The 16,218-nt window shown below is 52.7% G+C and overlaps 1 protein-coding gene across 1 annotated transcript in view; it reads right to left on the bottom strand.

Annotated features, from left to right (window-relative positions):
- The window catches only part of LOC147617694 (uncharacterized), a 63,676-nt gene that overhangs the window by 12,480 nt on the left and 34,978 nt on the right, over positions 1 to 16,218 (bottom strand). Inside the window, exon 2 of the mRNA XM_086775942.1 lies at positions 15,814 to 15,999. Coding sequence (XP_086632068.1) covers positions 15,814 to 15,999 — 186 coding nt within the window. The remainder of the gene's footprint in view (positions 1 to 15,813; positions 16,000 to 16,218) is intronic.

Raw genomic sequence — 16,218 nt, forward strand, 5'->3', positions numbered from 1 at the left:
GCAGGAGATACATTTCTTGGGACATATTGTGTCTAGTCATGGAGTCCGTATGGATCCAGCAAAGGTGGAAGCAATACTTAATTGGCCAGGATTCACCTCTGCCCCCCGCCTGAGCCAGACCCTTCCGCCCCCGGCCTTCCTCTTCCGCGCCGCCCTCCACTTCCCCCCCCTTTTCTCGCCTTCTCTGCGCAGCCCCCCCCTCGCCATCTTTCTTCCTCCGCCTCTCTCCCCCCCCCCCCGCCCGCCTTTTTCCACCTCCTTTCCCCCCCCTCCTTGCGTCGTCGGCTTCTCCGCCCCCCGTCCCTGCCTCTCCCTTTCTCCCTGCCTCAGCCCCCCCCATCCCCCCCCCCCCCCCCGTTTTTTGTTTTTTTCGGCGTCTTCAGCGGAGTGGCGTGGTCTTTCTTGGGTTCGTCTCGTCGATTCAGCCAGTACCTGGTCTTTTTCCCCTAGGAGGACTCCATGGCAGCCTCTCCGTCAGCCCCGACCGATACAGGTCTTCGACTAGACTTCTCAGATGCAGAGCAGCAGCTTCTCGCGTCCTCCGTTTCTTCTTTGGAGGCCTCCTCCTTGGTTTGCAAGGTGGTGGGTAGCCGCCCAATGCGGAGAGAGTTACGCGACCTACTTCAGGGTAGCCTCATCGGCGAGACTGCCAGAATCGTCAGCGTGGATTTTTTAGGCCGCGGCTACTACCAGGTGGAGTTCGAGTCCCCACCAGCAGCTCAGAGGGTGCTGGCTCGGAGCCCCATTGCCCTACGCTCCTCTCGGGCGTTCTTGGCGCGATGGACACACGGTTTCGACCCATCGTCTGATCCACTGGCAGGCGCGACTGGATTCCCCATCACCGTCTGCTTTCCAGGTCTCCGAAGGGAGTACTTGCCCCTCCTGCCGGCCATAGGCAAGGCTTTCGGGCAGGTGGTGGAGGTGCCACAGACCGCGGCTTCAGTGGTTGCTCGGGCAGCAGGACTCCCGGCCATTCGTGTTGTTGTTTCGTCACCGGAGTCCCTCCCGAAGACGATCCTCCTCCCTTGTCTTTCTGGAGGACATCTGATTCAGCGCGTGGAGTATTCGGGCCTCCCCGGTCAGTGCTTCATATGTCGGGAGATGGGCCATCTCGCACGCTCCTGTCCCCGCAAGGGGGCTAATCCTTCACGCTTTGCTGCCTCTGGACCCCCTGCGGGAGACCCGAGAGGTGGCCATCCACCTCCGAGACCGGACATCTCTGGCTCGTCACAGCAGGCGCCACCATCGGACGAGCAGGCTCCGGCGGAGGACGCCGCACAGACTCAGGAGGCTGGAGGCTGGCAGGAGGTTCGCCGGCGGAAACGCCCGGCTCGTAGGGACCGTCGCAGACGCCAGCAGGCAGCGCAGGCTGGCGGACAGGATGGTGGACGGGCGACTCCGGCTGGCCCACAGGCACCTACCCGCATTTATGCTCCAGTCAGGGATAGGCGGCCGGTAGGTCCCACCCCGATGGACGAGGATTCAGTCTCAGTGCCCGTTGCTGAGGCCGATGGAGGAGTCTCCCACGTGGAGACCCCACTCCCGCCTCCCCCCGCGGGGGGCCCCGCCCCCTCCTTGGAGCAGTTCCCTGAGGATCCCCGGCCGCACTCTGCGACCCCCGGCTCCCCTCCCCCCCACCCGGAGAGCACTCTTCCCTCCTCCCCCCCTCCCCCCCCCGCCCCCCCCCCTCCCTCCTCCCCCGGCGGCCCCCCCTGACTCCTATCCTCTGGCAGATGCCTTTCCATCCTCCCCTCGCTCTCCCCCCTCCTCGCCGCGCGCCCCCATCCCTCCTTCAGCCTCTCCAGGATACTTCGCCAGACCACCCACTGCCCCGGGGCAGCGCAGCTGGGTAGGCCAGAGCTCAGTCCAGCGGCTGTTTCACCGCCACTCCGGGCCGGTGGAGATGGCGATCCTCGCTTCACCCGCCACAGAGTTCGCCCCAGCCTCCCCTGGGGGGCCCCCGCGAGTGATGGGGCTACCAGTGGATTACAGTTTTTTCAGGTGCCTCCAGCTGGATGCTGGCCCATTCGAGACTCTGGTCGCGCCCCTGCGAGTTTGCGTGGTGTGCCATCCCTCGCGTTCTCCTTCAGTGGTGAGCAGCATGGTGGCCTTCTCCTTTCCTCTCAGCGTTGCCCCAGACACAGCCTGGGATTGCAGCTCTGTAGAGGAAGTTCTGCGTGACCAGATACTGGAGTTTTCTCACCACTTCAGCGACCTGGGGCTCACGGATCTACTGCAGACCCGACTTCACTCAGCCCGCATGAGCCTGTTTGGTATAGGAGATTGGCGGGTGGATCCGGTCCACACATCAGTTGAGGCGGTGCTACTGATTCTCCTCCATGCCGCCCCGAGGGTGCAGCCTTCCTTTAGGTACTTATATGCAGAGGATTGGTCTCACGCCTATGCTCTGGATAGGGCGAAGGCGGAGTGGGGCTGGACTCAGACACAGGTCACCCTCTTTCTGGAGAGACTCCGCACCCGGACAGACAGTGATTATTCTCCCTCCAAGCCGGCGCCCAAGACTCCTAGAGTGGAGGGCAGATCATCCGGGCCGGCTGAGAGGGGTGAGCCAGTGGCGGCTTCTTCACTTGCCTCAGCTCATCCATGAGGATCCTCTCATGGAACATCCAGGGTCTTGGTGGACATCGCTGCCACATTGGTCGGGGCAGACTTCGTCAGGAGATCCAGAGGGCTCTCGTTGGAGGACCCATAGATATTCTTTTCATCCAGGAGCACCACCTTTCTGCCGGGCGTACCCGCATCTGCGGGAAGATCTTGCCAGGCAGGAGTCACACTTTTTGGTCCCCGGCATATGGCCCCCAGGGGAACCAGGGCGGAGTATGCATCTCAGTCAGCGAGCAGCTTCTTTCTGAGGTTGTGGACTCTGGCACTCTGGTTCAGGGTCGAGCGCAGTGGGTCATCCTTCGGGTTGGGGAAGACCGCATTGGCTTCCTCAACTTCTACGCCCCTAACGGGGCGTCCGGGAGAGCCGAGTTCTGGAGCACCATCAGGCAGTCCCTCCCCTTGGCAGACCACTGGTGCCTAGGAGGGGATTGCAACATGCTGGAGGACGCAGAGGATAGGATGGGGGGCAGCCAGGAGACCATTCATGGGCCAGAGCTAGCTGCCTGGGAGGAGCTAGTGCTACAGGTGAGAGGCCAGGATCCGTGGACTCTCCCGGAGTTTGGCAGGTTGCAGGGGAGTCTATCTTTCTCGCGCTCGGATAGACGAGCCACAGGCGTTAACCTTTCCCGCATCGACAGATTCTACATTGATGAGTGGGCCTGTGATAGAGGCGGCACTGTGGGCATACTTGCTGGCTCCTCCTTTTCAGACCACTTCCCAGTGCTTCTCCAGATTGAGGACCCTTCGAGAGGAGAGCGGGGCCAGAGCGTCCGGATTCCTGATTGTCTCATAGAGGAGCCTGAGATCGCACTCAGAGTTGAGCAGGTCTGGCAGGAGCTACAGTTCAGGAGAGGCTCGGCAGCCAGTGATCTTGCCAGTGGCTTGCAGGAGATTAGTCGGATGCTCAGACTGGCTGCCTTGGACCGTCTGGAGGCCTTCAGGGAGCAGGAGAGGAGCCTACGGAGGAGTTTAGCGTCCCTCCAGAGACTCCAGGAGAGAGATCCTCTGAGTCCTTGGATCTCTGAGCAGATGGAGACAGCTCGCACTGAGATCAGATCCATCGAGGAGAGGCGGGTGGAGTTCCGATTCCATGCTCGGTCTTCTTTTTGGACTCAGGCTGGAGATAGAGTGACTCGGGATTTCTTTGAGGCAACTGGGCCTCGCTTCAGACGAGAGGGTCTCAGGCGGCTTCGTCAGGCTGATGGCCAGGTTGTGGTGGATCCCCCCAGGGTGCGGGCGATAGCCACAGATTTTTACAGGGTTCTTCTCTCTGCTGAGCCGGCAGACGACAGGGTGAGAGAGGCTAGGGAGGCAGTCTGGAGCTTCACGAGACCGGTTGTGCCGGCCCATCTACAGCACTCCCTTCTCTCCCCCTTCTCGGATACGGAGCTGGAGGAGGCTCTTCAGGCATTACCGCGGGGCAAATGCCCAGGAGAGGACGGTCTTTCAGTGGCTTTCTTCCAGAGGTACTGGGGCCTCCTTCATAGGGGCTTCAGATTGGCATTCCAGGAGATTATGGAGACGGGAGTCATGCCGGATAGCATTGCAGAGGGGTTGATTCACTTGATCCCCAAAGAGGGCGGAGACAGACTGGAGATTAGACAGTGGAGACCGATCACCTTGCTAGGCACGGCCTACAAGGTCCTAGCTAAGGCGATCAGCAGGCGGCTTCAGCCTCACCTTCCGGACATCATCCACTCCACGCAGACAGGCTTCATCCAGGATCGGAGCATTCTGGATAACATTTTCTCTTTCTGGGAGGCTACGGCCTTGGCTAGATTTCGGCAGGAGGATTTGGCGGTGCTCCTTCTCGACTTCGAGAAGGCATATGATCGGGTGGACTGGGCCTTCTTGGAAGGCACTATGGAGAGGATGGGCTTCCCCCCTCAGTGGATCCGTGGGGTATCTGCACTCTACACTTCGGCTCATAGCCAGGTGCTGATACAGGGTGTGTGCGGAGAGAGGTTCCAGCTTTCGCGCTCGGTGCGGCAGGGGTGCCCCTTGGCGCCCTTTCTTTTTCTTTTTGTGGCGGAGGCCATGAGCACCTTCTTGACGGCACAGGATACAGGTTTGAGGGGCCTCCAGCTTCCCATCCGCACCTCGGAGGAGCTCCTAGACTCGGAGTTTGCGGATGACACTGCTGTCTATCTTCAGGGAGGTGAGGAGAACCTCCGCCGCTTCGCCTCAGCCATGGACAGGTTTTGCAGAGCCTCGGGCGCTTTGATCAACTGGCACAAGTCGTGTGGGCTGTGGGTCAGTTCTATGCCCCCCCCGACTTGGAGGCCAGTTGATGGTTTTCAGTGGCTGCCCCCCGGCACTACAGTGCGTTATTTGGGCTGCTATGTGGGCATTGATATTTCTCCGGAGCAGCAGATAGCCCCCCTTCTTCTGAGCATTCGGAAGAAGCTTCTGTATTGGAGTACTGCTCGTTTATCTCTGGCTGGCCGCGTAGTGGTGGCCAACCAGGTTCTGCTCGCTACCATGTGGTACATCACTTCCTGCTGGGCCTTCTCTCGGGCGTGCATTGGCCAGGTGCAGAGGCTCATCAGGAACTTTCTTTGGTCCGGAGGCGATGGGCGACCCACTAGGGCAAAGGTGGCATGGGCTGTGATCACTCAGCCGAGGGAGAGAGGCGGCCTGGGCATTGTAGATCCTATTTGCCAAAGCCGAGCTTTGCTTGGCAAGCTGGTAGTTCGTGGTCTCCTGCCAGGTGTTGAGCCGTGGAAGGAGCTTCTTGTTTCCAGGATGCTCAGCCGCACTCCGTCTCTTAGCGGCCCCTGGAACCCCAGCATCAGGTGGATCTTTACGGAGCAGCGCTCCAGAGGAGTGGGCCTTGGCTTCGAGGAGCGTTTTGCAGCCAGCCTTCTGAGGGCCTGGGCGCATCTGAGGCCGGCACTCTTCCAGACTCCCCCGGGCACCGATGAGGAGCGCCTGAGGCAGCCATTGATCTGGAACCCCTTGATTCGTCTCCCCAGTGGCCATATGGTTGGCTCGCGGTCTCACGTGTCGTGGGGCCCGTTGAGCTCCGGCCCAGCCCAGTCCCTAGACGACTGGATATGTTTTCAGCAGCTGCCTCCAGAGGCTCAGGAGAGGAGACTCAGTGGGATGAGGGGCAGAGAGTTGATGAGACAGGATATTGAGGCGGCCATCCCCCGGGAGTGGAGGACCCCATTACAGGACCCTTCACCTCCACAGTGGATGGGTGTCTTTACTCGGCATGAGATCCTCCTAGCGGTCTGCGGCACAGCGGAGAGAGTCGCCCCACTCACTTTCGAGGTGGGAGAGGGTGGCCAGCTTCAGAGGTCACGACTAGATTTGGATGGGTTCCAGGGTTGTATCCTTCAGAGGGTTCGGGTGGTCGGCTTTCATCAGAGATAGTGGTATGTAGACCCCTCTCCGGCCTCGATAGGGGAGGATTGTTCTTGGAGACTCTGGGCTTGGGACAGCAAGCCTCTTGTTCGCCTTCAGTGGGACCCAGGGGAGTGGTTTTGGCGAGATCCCTACTCGGCCCCTACCAGCCCTGCCATTCCCTTTTTTCAGTACACAGCGAGGCTGGGGCGGCGGATTCAGAGACACAGGATAGAGAGCACCCCGGCAGCGGCCGAGCATTGGCGACGACAGGGGCTCTCCCCTGCCTTTCTTAGGGACTTCTGGCAGCGCCTTTGGGCCAGCTTCCGTCCCCGGAAGGTGACACTTTTTCTCTGGCTCACAGCGCATAGAGGATTGGCTGTGGGGGCTTGGCTTGCTTTTGGTAGACACCCAGCGTCCTGCCCTCGGTGCGATCATGCACAGGAGTCACAGCGGCACTGCTTATGGGATTGCCCACAGGCACAGCAGGTCTGGCAGCGCGCTCTCAGGATGGTTTTTGCAGGTTCTCCAGGGGAGATGTTGGTGACATGGGGTGCGGTAGCTTGGGCCACGGATAGCGGCCCTGCACTTGGATATGAGGACGCTCCTGGCAGTGTGACCATCCAGGTCTCTGACAGGGCGATGGCGGTGGTTCCGACGCCAGACTTCTCCTCGGCAGCCTCTCAGGAGGGGGTCGGGCAGAGATGGGAGTTGATCAGCAGCATGACGGCCTGGCACATATGGAGAGCCCGATGCAGGGAGGCCATTGACCACCAGACGACTCCACCGGCGGAGGTCATACAGGCCCTCTGGGTGGACATCATCCACACCTTGAGAGGACACTGGGGGAAACTCCAGGGAGACTCGGATCGCATGAGAGGGCGCCGCAAGGCTTTCCTCCGCACTTGGCAGCCTGGCCCTTTCCTCACCGCGAGGGACGAGGATGTCATTTGGCACTATCGGCCGCCAGTTTGGCTTTTCTCACCTCCTTCATGTATTACTAGGTAGCCCCCCCCAGAGAGCGGCCAGCCACGGGGGGGAGCTCAGGTGTTCATTGTGTTTTATCCCTCCTTGCGAGGTGAGCTTTGTAGCCATATGGCGTTTTCTCATTAACTAATAGAAGGATCTTTTTTCCGGAAAAAAAAATACTTAATTGGCCAGCTTTGAGGACCGTGCATGATGTACGCAGTTTTCTAGGATTGTGTTCCTATTACAGGCGTTACATACGGCACTTTGCTGAAATTGCTTCGCCTCTTCATGCTTTGACGAAGAAAGCAACTCCGTTTAGATGGGTTGATCGGGAAATTACAGCATTCAAAAAGCTCAAAGAAAAGCTTACTTCGGACCCAGTATTGGTGTTACTGGACCTCCGAAAGGCTTTTGTTGTCCAGTGTGATGCATGTGGAAGTAGCATTGGTGCAGTTCTCATGCAAGAGGGACATGTGATAGCCTATGAGAGTAGAGTTTTGCAAGATGCTGAGAAGCATTTACAAGTGTATGAGAAAGAGATGTTGGCTGTAATTCACGCTCTTTCTACTTGGAAACACTACTTGCTTGGGGCTGATTTCACTGTGCAGACAGATCATCAAACCTTGGGGTACTTCCTCACGTAGACTAAGCTTTCAAAGAAGCATATGCGTTGGGTAAACTTTTTGTCAATGTTTCACTTCCAGATTGTGCATGTGGAAGGCAAAAAGAATGTAGTGGCAGATGCTTTGTCACGCAAGCCACAGGTCTCTGCAGTTTCACTTGCTTATCATCATGAGCTTGATGAAATGAAAGAGCAGTATGCCCATGACGAGGATTTTGAAAGGTTGTATGATGTCTGAGGGTCAGCGGCATGAGCATTATACTCTCAGAGATGGGTTTTTATTGATGCATGGCAGACTGTGTGTTACCAGGCCATTGCGACTCAAGGTTATGATTGAAAGTCATGCTCCACCGTATGCAGGTCATAGAGGTATTGACGCCACGGTCAAAGCAGTGGAGACTTTCTTTTATTGGCCAACCTTGAGAAGAGATGTTGATGCCTTTGTGAGGCAATGCATCGTATGTCAGAAGGTAAAGTTTGACCGTCAGAAGACCCCAGGGTTATTACAGCCTTTACCTATTCCGGATAGACCTTGGGAGAGCATTGCCATGGATTTTGTATTTGATCTTCCACGGACACAAACGGGAAATGATGGCATCTGGACTATCATATGCAGGTTCAGTAAGCAGGCACATTTTATTCCCGTGCGGAAGACAATTAAAGTGGATCATATGGTGAAGTTGTTCATGGCGAACATCTTCAAGTATCATGGCTTGCCTACGTCTATCATTAGTGACCGTGATCCACGGATGACGAGTTTGTTTTGGAGAGGGTTGTTCGACAACATGGGTACAACTCTCAAGTTTTCATCGTCATTTCATCCACAGACAGATGGTCAGTCAGAAGAGGCTAACTCTACAGTGTTGGATCTTCTCAAGTGTTATGTGTCAGAGCACAAGCAACAATGGGAAAAGTATCTTCCTTTGGTGGAGTTTGCATATAACAACATTGTACATAGCTCGACAGGCAAGGCGCCTTTTGAGATTGTAGAAGGAGGGAAGAAGGTTCCACCCATTTTGCATACAAAGGATAAGATCTTTGAGGCTGATCAGTATGTGGAGAGCTTAGATGAAGCTTATCGGAGAGTAAAGTTGGCCCTCCAGAAAACTCAGCAGAAGCAAAAGAAAGCCGCAGACCGTCACAGACGTGATTTACAGTTTGCATTGGGTGATTGGGTTCTTTTGCGCTTTGAAAAGGCTAGACTCAAGAAGATGAAGGGTAAAGAGCGCTTATTCCCTAAGTTGAGCATGCGATATTATGGGCCTTTTCAGGTTTTAGAAAAGATTGGTGAGGTAACCTATCGATTGAAGTTACCAGATCACTGGAGGATTCACAATGCTTTTCACGTGAGTCTTCTTAGACCTTTCCGTGGGGATGTGCCTGAGGATGTATCAGATGAGGCTCAGCCGGAAGTTGAGGAACTTGATGAGGTTCTGATTCCAGAGCAGATACTGGCACATAAAAAAAGGAAGGTACGAAGTAAAGTTTACCGTCGCTATCTTGTGAAGTTCAAGAACTATTCACCGATGGATGCGAAGTGGATGGAGGAAGGTGACTTAACAGATTCACCTCAGGTTTTGCAGCTTTATCTCGATGCCTTTGAGTTAGAGCCGACTCTTATTGTGGCTCATTCAGGTTCAGCAGAGCATGGGTCTGGAGCATTACCTGATGCTCAAGAGGGGGGTAGCACCTCCACTCCCTTGATACAGACAGGCTCAGATGACATCTAGAGGTCGCTTGGTGCAGATTTTCTCTCACCCGAAGGTACTGAGGCTGACAGTACATCTGTTTATGGGACTTCTATGATATATGTGTACTAGTCACATGAGATTTTTGTGGATATGTATGGTTCACAGTGGCATACAACTTGGACTATTACTATGCCATTGGTTTGCACTGAATGATGATACATTCGTATGGCTCAGAGAGATTGGGACGCTGATCTTGCCATATTGTATATTTCACTTTGGATATTTTGATGCATCACCAGAATGCAATCGAGGACGCTTGCCATTTTTCAAGAGGGGGGTATGTCATGGCCCTGTGAAAATGGAACAGTACAAGTGTGGGCATGGTGGTTGCAGAGTCAGAATATTTTATGATTCACATGGGGGGTGCCCGGACAGAGTTTAAGATGTGTGGACATCCCTAGGTGTGAAGGGGGAAACTAGAAACATTAAACTTTAATGTTTATTAAAGTTTGTCCCTAGGCCTTAGTGGCCCTAGGGAACTTATTAAAGTTTGGGGCCCTAGGGATTATTTTTGGGAAGAGGGCCACTTATGGAGAGTTTCTCCCTCTTCTCTCTCTCTCTCTTCCCTTTTGGGGAGTCGTGGAGCAAAAGGGATTCTCAAGCGTGGAAAAGCACAAGGAAGGAGGCGGCTGCTGATTTCTGTGTGTTTGCTGCTGTTTTCTTCTGCTTAATCAGCTGTACTTTCCCACGTGTGCAGTCCGTACAGCACTGTACGACTGCAAGTACAGGCTGCTGCTGAAATCTGCTGCAAGTGTTCTTCTTCTCTGCTGGACTGGCTGCGCACAGGACCTGTACAGGCTGTACAGTCAGGTTTTCAGCAAGTACAGTACTGTACGGCTGCCGTACAATGTACGGGCAGCCGGGTACAGCAAGTACAGTTGCTGCAGGGGTGCAGACAGGTGCTGGACAAGCGTGGTTACTCAGATTCAGGCGACCAGAATCAGGACAGCCGACTGTTTGTGCAAGTACAACTCCTGGCACGTATCCCGAGGTGGTACAGACGGGTACAGTGCTGATTTTCAGATCTGTATTTTCAAGGACAGCATAAGAGTGAACATCAGGAGGAGGATACAGGCAAGTACAAGCACATGTGTGAAGCAGGGTTGTGGATACAAGTGCCTGCAAGTACAAATTGGTGCTGTTGCTTCCTCCAGTGCTGTTTCACGAGCTGAATTTGGTAAGCTCCGTTTCTGTTCATCTATCTCTCTTTCTACTGCTTGATGTCTGTTGCAGATATGAGTTATCTGGCCCCTTGTGAGAGGAGGGGTATGGCAGATTGACAAGGGTTGAGACAGAGTTTGGACAGCACATGTATGTTTGAGCTGAGATGATGTATCATGCACTTGAGTTATGCCAGATGTATGCCCATGGCTGGCCTGCTTAGTGATCTTGGCTGATCAGAGGGAGGCACAGTGTGTTATTGTGGAACACAGATCTGTGTGCATAGATCCTCTGTGCTGAGAAGGATTTGTGGGCCGTCAGATTGGATATACAGGTGTAAACTCTTGGCTAATCTTTGTGTTGTACTCAGCCATTCATTTTATTATAATTGAATAAAGAAATACCGCAAGGGGCGCCAAGCTTTGGGGCCAACAGGTGTCGCTGTGTTTTCAGATTTGGGCACTCTAGCTCCAATCTGTTTTGTTTCATCATCTAGACTACAAGTGGATGGGTGATTGCTTCTAGCGCACTCTGGTTTTCTATCAGAGGCCGGTTTCACTTATACAGAGAGTCAGAGAGAGAGAGGTATACACGCACACATATAATATATAGTATATGCATAATTATTGTAGAGAGAAAAGAGAGTTACATAGCGTTAAAGAGTTTAAGAGAGAGAGAGAGAGAGAGAGAGATGAAATGAAATACATATGAAGTACAAATGAAGTGGTGTGTAATAGGAAAAAGTGAGAAAAGATCTACAGATCTATAGAGGGAGAGAGAAATGAAATGAAATGTTATATTAACGTCTTCAAAAGGCCAAAGTGACCTATGAGACCAAAGTTACAACCATATGACATCTGATACACTATCTGGAAAAGAAAAGAAAGGACTGAAGGTAAGTATCTAGCCCTACAATACATCAGTAGGGAGTATCCGGAAGCAGCAACTAGGGAGAGTGGGAAGCTAATGCTACTAGTCAAAATGGGGTACATGAGTACATGGATACATGAATACATGAATATGGGGGAGTATAAAAGTGACAGTGAGTACAACAGTATATGGCTGGAGTGGTAATCATCCTAGGAGCTCTAGCATGGGTCTCTACCGGATGGCCTGGATATCTGCCATAGTGAGATGCCTGGTCGGACGAGCCCGATGCCTCGCAACAATGATGCTCTGAATCCTCCGGTGTAGGCACCGTCTCTGATGTAAGGATCCGCGAACCCTCGGGCGTCTGTATCTGCCCAACTGGATAGCTCTCTCAACTAGAGTCCCACGGGGTGCCCACTGTTGGGCTGTCGGCTGTGTGTCCTCCCGGGTAGTCCCTCTGAAGAAGTCAGTGATCTGTCTCTGTGTGGACTCCCTGCCAGTCAGGCGTCTGCTCCTCATAATGGACTCTCTGAGCCTGCGGATCTCGAGGAGATAAAAACCCAAGCATCGCTGATCACAATAGTCCATGACTAGCCAATGGTCCAAATATCTCTCTGAAAAGGCAATGGTAGCGCCCTCGAATCTCATAATATGCTGTGCAGCGACAGATGTAGTGCTCCTCCGTCTCTAGCTCTATCCAACAAATCTGACATATCCTGTCCCCTGGAGGTATGCCTCTAAATCTGCCTGTCTCTATCTCTAACTAATGTGAAGAGCTGCGGATCTGCCCAATGGCACACCTCAATCCATGGGACAAATGGGTATCCATGTAGCTTGGTCTAAGTATAAAGTCATCCTCAGTGGTGCGGAGAAGATGGTCTCTATAGAAAGCCATCTTCGTCCCTAACTCCTGTGAGGGCTCTAGCCATGTCCTCCTAGTGTCCAACTGAATGAGGTCTTGTCTGATGACTCTACTAATCTCAGAATGTGTCAAGGTGAGAGAGGGTGCCTCTAGAGAGTACTGGAAGGGTGGAAGTCTGTCTAAGCTGAACCCGTGGAGCTCAAACCAGGATGCTATCTGCGCATACCAACATGAAGTGTCTCCCTCCATGGCTAGCTGATGAGAGGACTCTAAAGCAAGTCGTGCATACCGGTGTCGGGGAAGCTCCCAGGTGCTATGAATGAAGGACACTGATCTGGCAAGAGCCTCGACTACGATCGGTGGTGCTCCCATCTCGGCTCGGATAATCTCATGGGGTACCGAGGCCTTAGCCCGAATCATCCTGGAGATCATGGACACAAGTGGTCTCTCCATCGATCTCCATCCATCGTATGTGCGTCCTGATCGACTGTGACGATCTAGGCTAGGCCCCCAGATCTGTACTCCATATAGCATAGCCGATGTGACCAACGTGTCAAATAGCCACAGCTTAGTGCATGGCTCCTGAAACTGTACCTATGAGCACATCCTCTCTAGACCTCCTAGTGCTGCATATCCTCTAGTCAATCTGGCCTCTGCTGCCCCCCTCATGGAAAATGTGGGCCCAGTAAATACCACTCCAAGATATGTGTATGAGTCAACATACTCCACTGTCTCCTGCCCATATGTGAAAATAGGCGCTGATCTCCAGACCCACTGAGCTGTAGTGTTAAACACCATAACCTTGGTCTTACCAAGGTTAACTGAGAGCCCACTGTCCTGTGCATAAGTATCCAAGTGCCTCTACATACCCTCTGGTGAGTCTGCTATAAGCACAATATCATCAGCATATAAGAGCAGAGGTATCCAAGTGCCAGCCAACTGGGCTGCTCTGTCCCCTCGTGTCCCAATATAATTAGAGATCTCATCAATGAATAGTCCAAATAGAGCCGGAGAGAGCGGGCAGCCCTGTTTCACCCCTATAGTGGAGTGTACTGGCTGGGAGAGACCCTCTGAAGTCCGCACCTGCCCAACTACTGTCTCATAAAGTGCCATAATACCCCAAATGAGCTCACATGGAACCCCCAAGTCTTGCAGCTTGCGCATCAATCTAGCTCTGGGCACTGTGTCAAAGGCCTTGCGGAAATCCACAAAGCCACAGTAGATCCTCCTCCCATGTGCTCTGCCCTCCTCAATGATATCCCTAAGGGTAAAGATATGATCCAAAGTAGAGAATCTCCTCCTGAAACCGGCCTGTCCCTGAGCTCGGACCCCTTGTCTCTCTGCCCATCTGCTCAACTCATGCTCAAGAGTAGAGGCATATAGCTTGGCCAGCAAGTGACCAATCATAATGGTGCGGTAGTTAGTCGGCAGGCTCGGATCTCCAGACTTGAGTACCGGCACAATCGTGGAAGTACTCCAAGTCCCAAGAAACCCCTCACACATGGCTCTATTAAACATGAGAGCTAGCAAGTCTGCAATCAGATCTCTAGCATGTATGAAATGCTCGGCTACAATGCCCTCATGATCTTGTGCCCTCCTTGTATGCAATCTGTTGATGGTCCTCCTCACCATCTCTGCTGTGAAGAAGGTAGAAGTGGGTGGACAAGGCTCTGGAGGGTTCGGTAGTGGTGGCTGCTCTGGTACTGTGTAGAGGGAGGCTGCATACTCGCCCCATGTATCTGGAGAGGTAATGGCCGGAGGGGGGGGGGGTGCACTCTAAGCAATCTCCAGGCCTCCCCAGAATCCTGACTCAAAAACAACTGATAGATGTCTCTCTCCAGCCGAGCTAAGAATGCTCTCTTCTTCCGCCGAATGAGGGATCGGAAGATGATGCGTGATTGTCTATATGTAGTAACACCTGTGGCCACCTCTCTCTGTAGCCGGGCTCTGAGCTCCCTACAGTCATCATCATACCAACTATTCTGGGGCATGCTCCCAGGACGTGGTTGTACTGTCAATGGTCTCGCTGCATCTAGCATGCCAAATGTGCCAGGCTGCTATCCTACTGCAAATCTCCCATCTTTGGCATGTGCTTGGCCCCCAATCGCCAGTAGGTGGGGCTGTGACTATGGTACTACTGCAATATGATGGTGAAAGATCTGAAGACCTAGCCCTCCCCCATCCTCCTCCTGACCACTCAAGCCTCTGTGGCCCAAGTCACAGTGCCCAATGGGACCAAAGCACCTTGGGAAAGTTGGGGACATCTGACGGCCGGAGAAACCTTCGTCGCCCACTTGAGCGGACAAAGACTACGGTCCGTTGGATACCAAAGAACCAAACAAAGCCCCATTACCACCTAACGTTAAAGATATGACCACATGGACATTCTCTGCAAAGAACCCACAAGAAGCTGACGTACGATTCTATCATAAAGCCCCTGCAATGTTGAAGGATTCTCACGTGACATTGCTGACCGTGTCATCAAGCTAAGCAAGATACCGTGGACATGACTGTATAGGAAAAGTGCAAGCCCTGTGGCTGGACACCTGGCTGCTTGTGAACCCTTGTTCATGGACATATCAGCGAGTGCCACCACACGAAGATCAGAGTCAGTTACCATGTCCAGTACTTGTCAGTCGGGCTTGTCCCGCACAACAATCTAACACTCTTGAATGATGAATTGATGTTCTGAACACTTATTAGGCTAGTAGCCAGGTATGTGGGCGTTTGTCACTATCATAGGTCTAGGTAAAGGAAGCCGTATGTGTGAACCCATCATTAGCATGGAAACTAGCAACATACAAGTGGGTTTATGGTGGCTCTTTGGAGCCATGGGCTGTGGACAGCCGATTGGCCAGGCCAAAGGGCAGGTGGAAGGCCATATGGGGTGCCCACGCATAGCCACCCATCATGGAGGGATGCGAAAATCAAATGACAAATATTATTATTTGTCCAACTTGCAAGTCAGCCGGCATACAGGCCCAGCTGGCGAGTAGAGAAAAGCCCAAAATCCCTATAAAAGGTGCTCCATAGGTCATTCCTGGCATCTGAAGTCTTTGCAAGGTTCCACAAACTTGAACATATGCCCCAGACAGCCCACAGGCAGGAAAACTCAAGGAAGGCCTGAAGCTTGGCAATCAGCAGTGTTTACCTAAATGCAGAACAGGTCTCCAGGCAGACAAACATGCTGCCCAACAGTGCATCAGGAAGGCAGCCAGGACAGCCTCTTCTGGGTGCTCTGCACGGATCCATGTCAGTGTCTTGGTGCTGATTTGCAGCCCACACTCAGTTGCATACATATTCAGCAATAGAAGAAAATAAACCTTCACCGTGGGGGACTTTTTGGGACCCAATACAGTGTACCCTCTACTGTCTCAATCTCTTTCACTTGTTCATGTGCAAATTGACAAGTTTGGGAGTGCAGAAAATTGCTTTCATTAAGTTAATGATTCTATCTCCAAGCTTCGGCATGTAACACCTTCAAATATTGAAATGACCAAGACTCAAGTAGCTTCAATACTAGTCAACAAACCTTATCCTGGTTACTATAACAGTAATTAAAATTGATCCTTAGTGATTATATGAATATTAAACATGAGCCATACCGGTTTATACTTCATAAGAGTTTCTTTAGCTTTCTCCATTAAGCCTGCTTTGCAATATGCATGAACCAAACAATCATAGATGCCAGTATTTGGTTGAATGTCCCACTTAGTCATCAATTGCATGAGTTCAAGAATCCTTTCATAATTGCCCTTCCGTCCGTGAAGTTGCATCACCTTAAGTAAAACCTACACAACCGTAAGCGTTTCAAACCCATGTCAGCACCATTACAAATGTTCAAAAAAGAAGGAACGAAACCTCCACTGCATGAATGTCTACATGTCATGAAAATGTGGGAGAAATGATGACAAGAGAAAATATAAATAGTTCACCAAGACATGACAAAGATAATCATAAAAGTAAAGCTTTGATTGAAAGACCACTGTCAATACTGCCAATACAGAAGG

The sequence above is a fragment of the Cibotium barometz genome, chromosome 36 (assembly GCF_041138505.1).
Source record: "Cibotium barometz isolate CiBa-2024 chromosome 36, ASM4113850v1, whole genome shotgun sequence".
Classification (NCBI taxonomy): domain Eukaryota; kingdom Viridiplantae; phylum Streptophyta; class Polypodiopsida; order Cyatheales; family Cibotiaceae; genus Cibotium; species Cibotium barometz.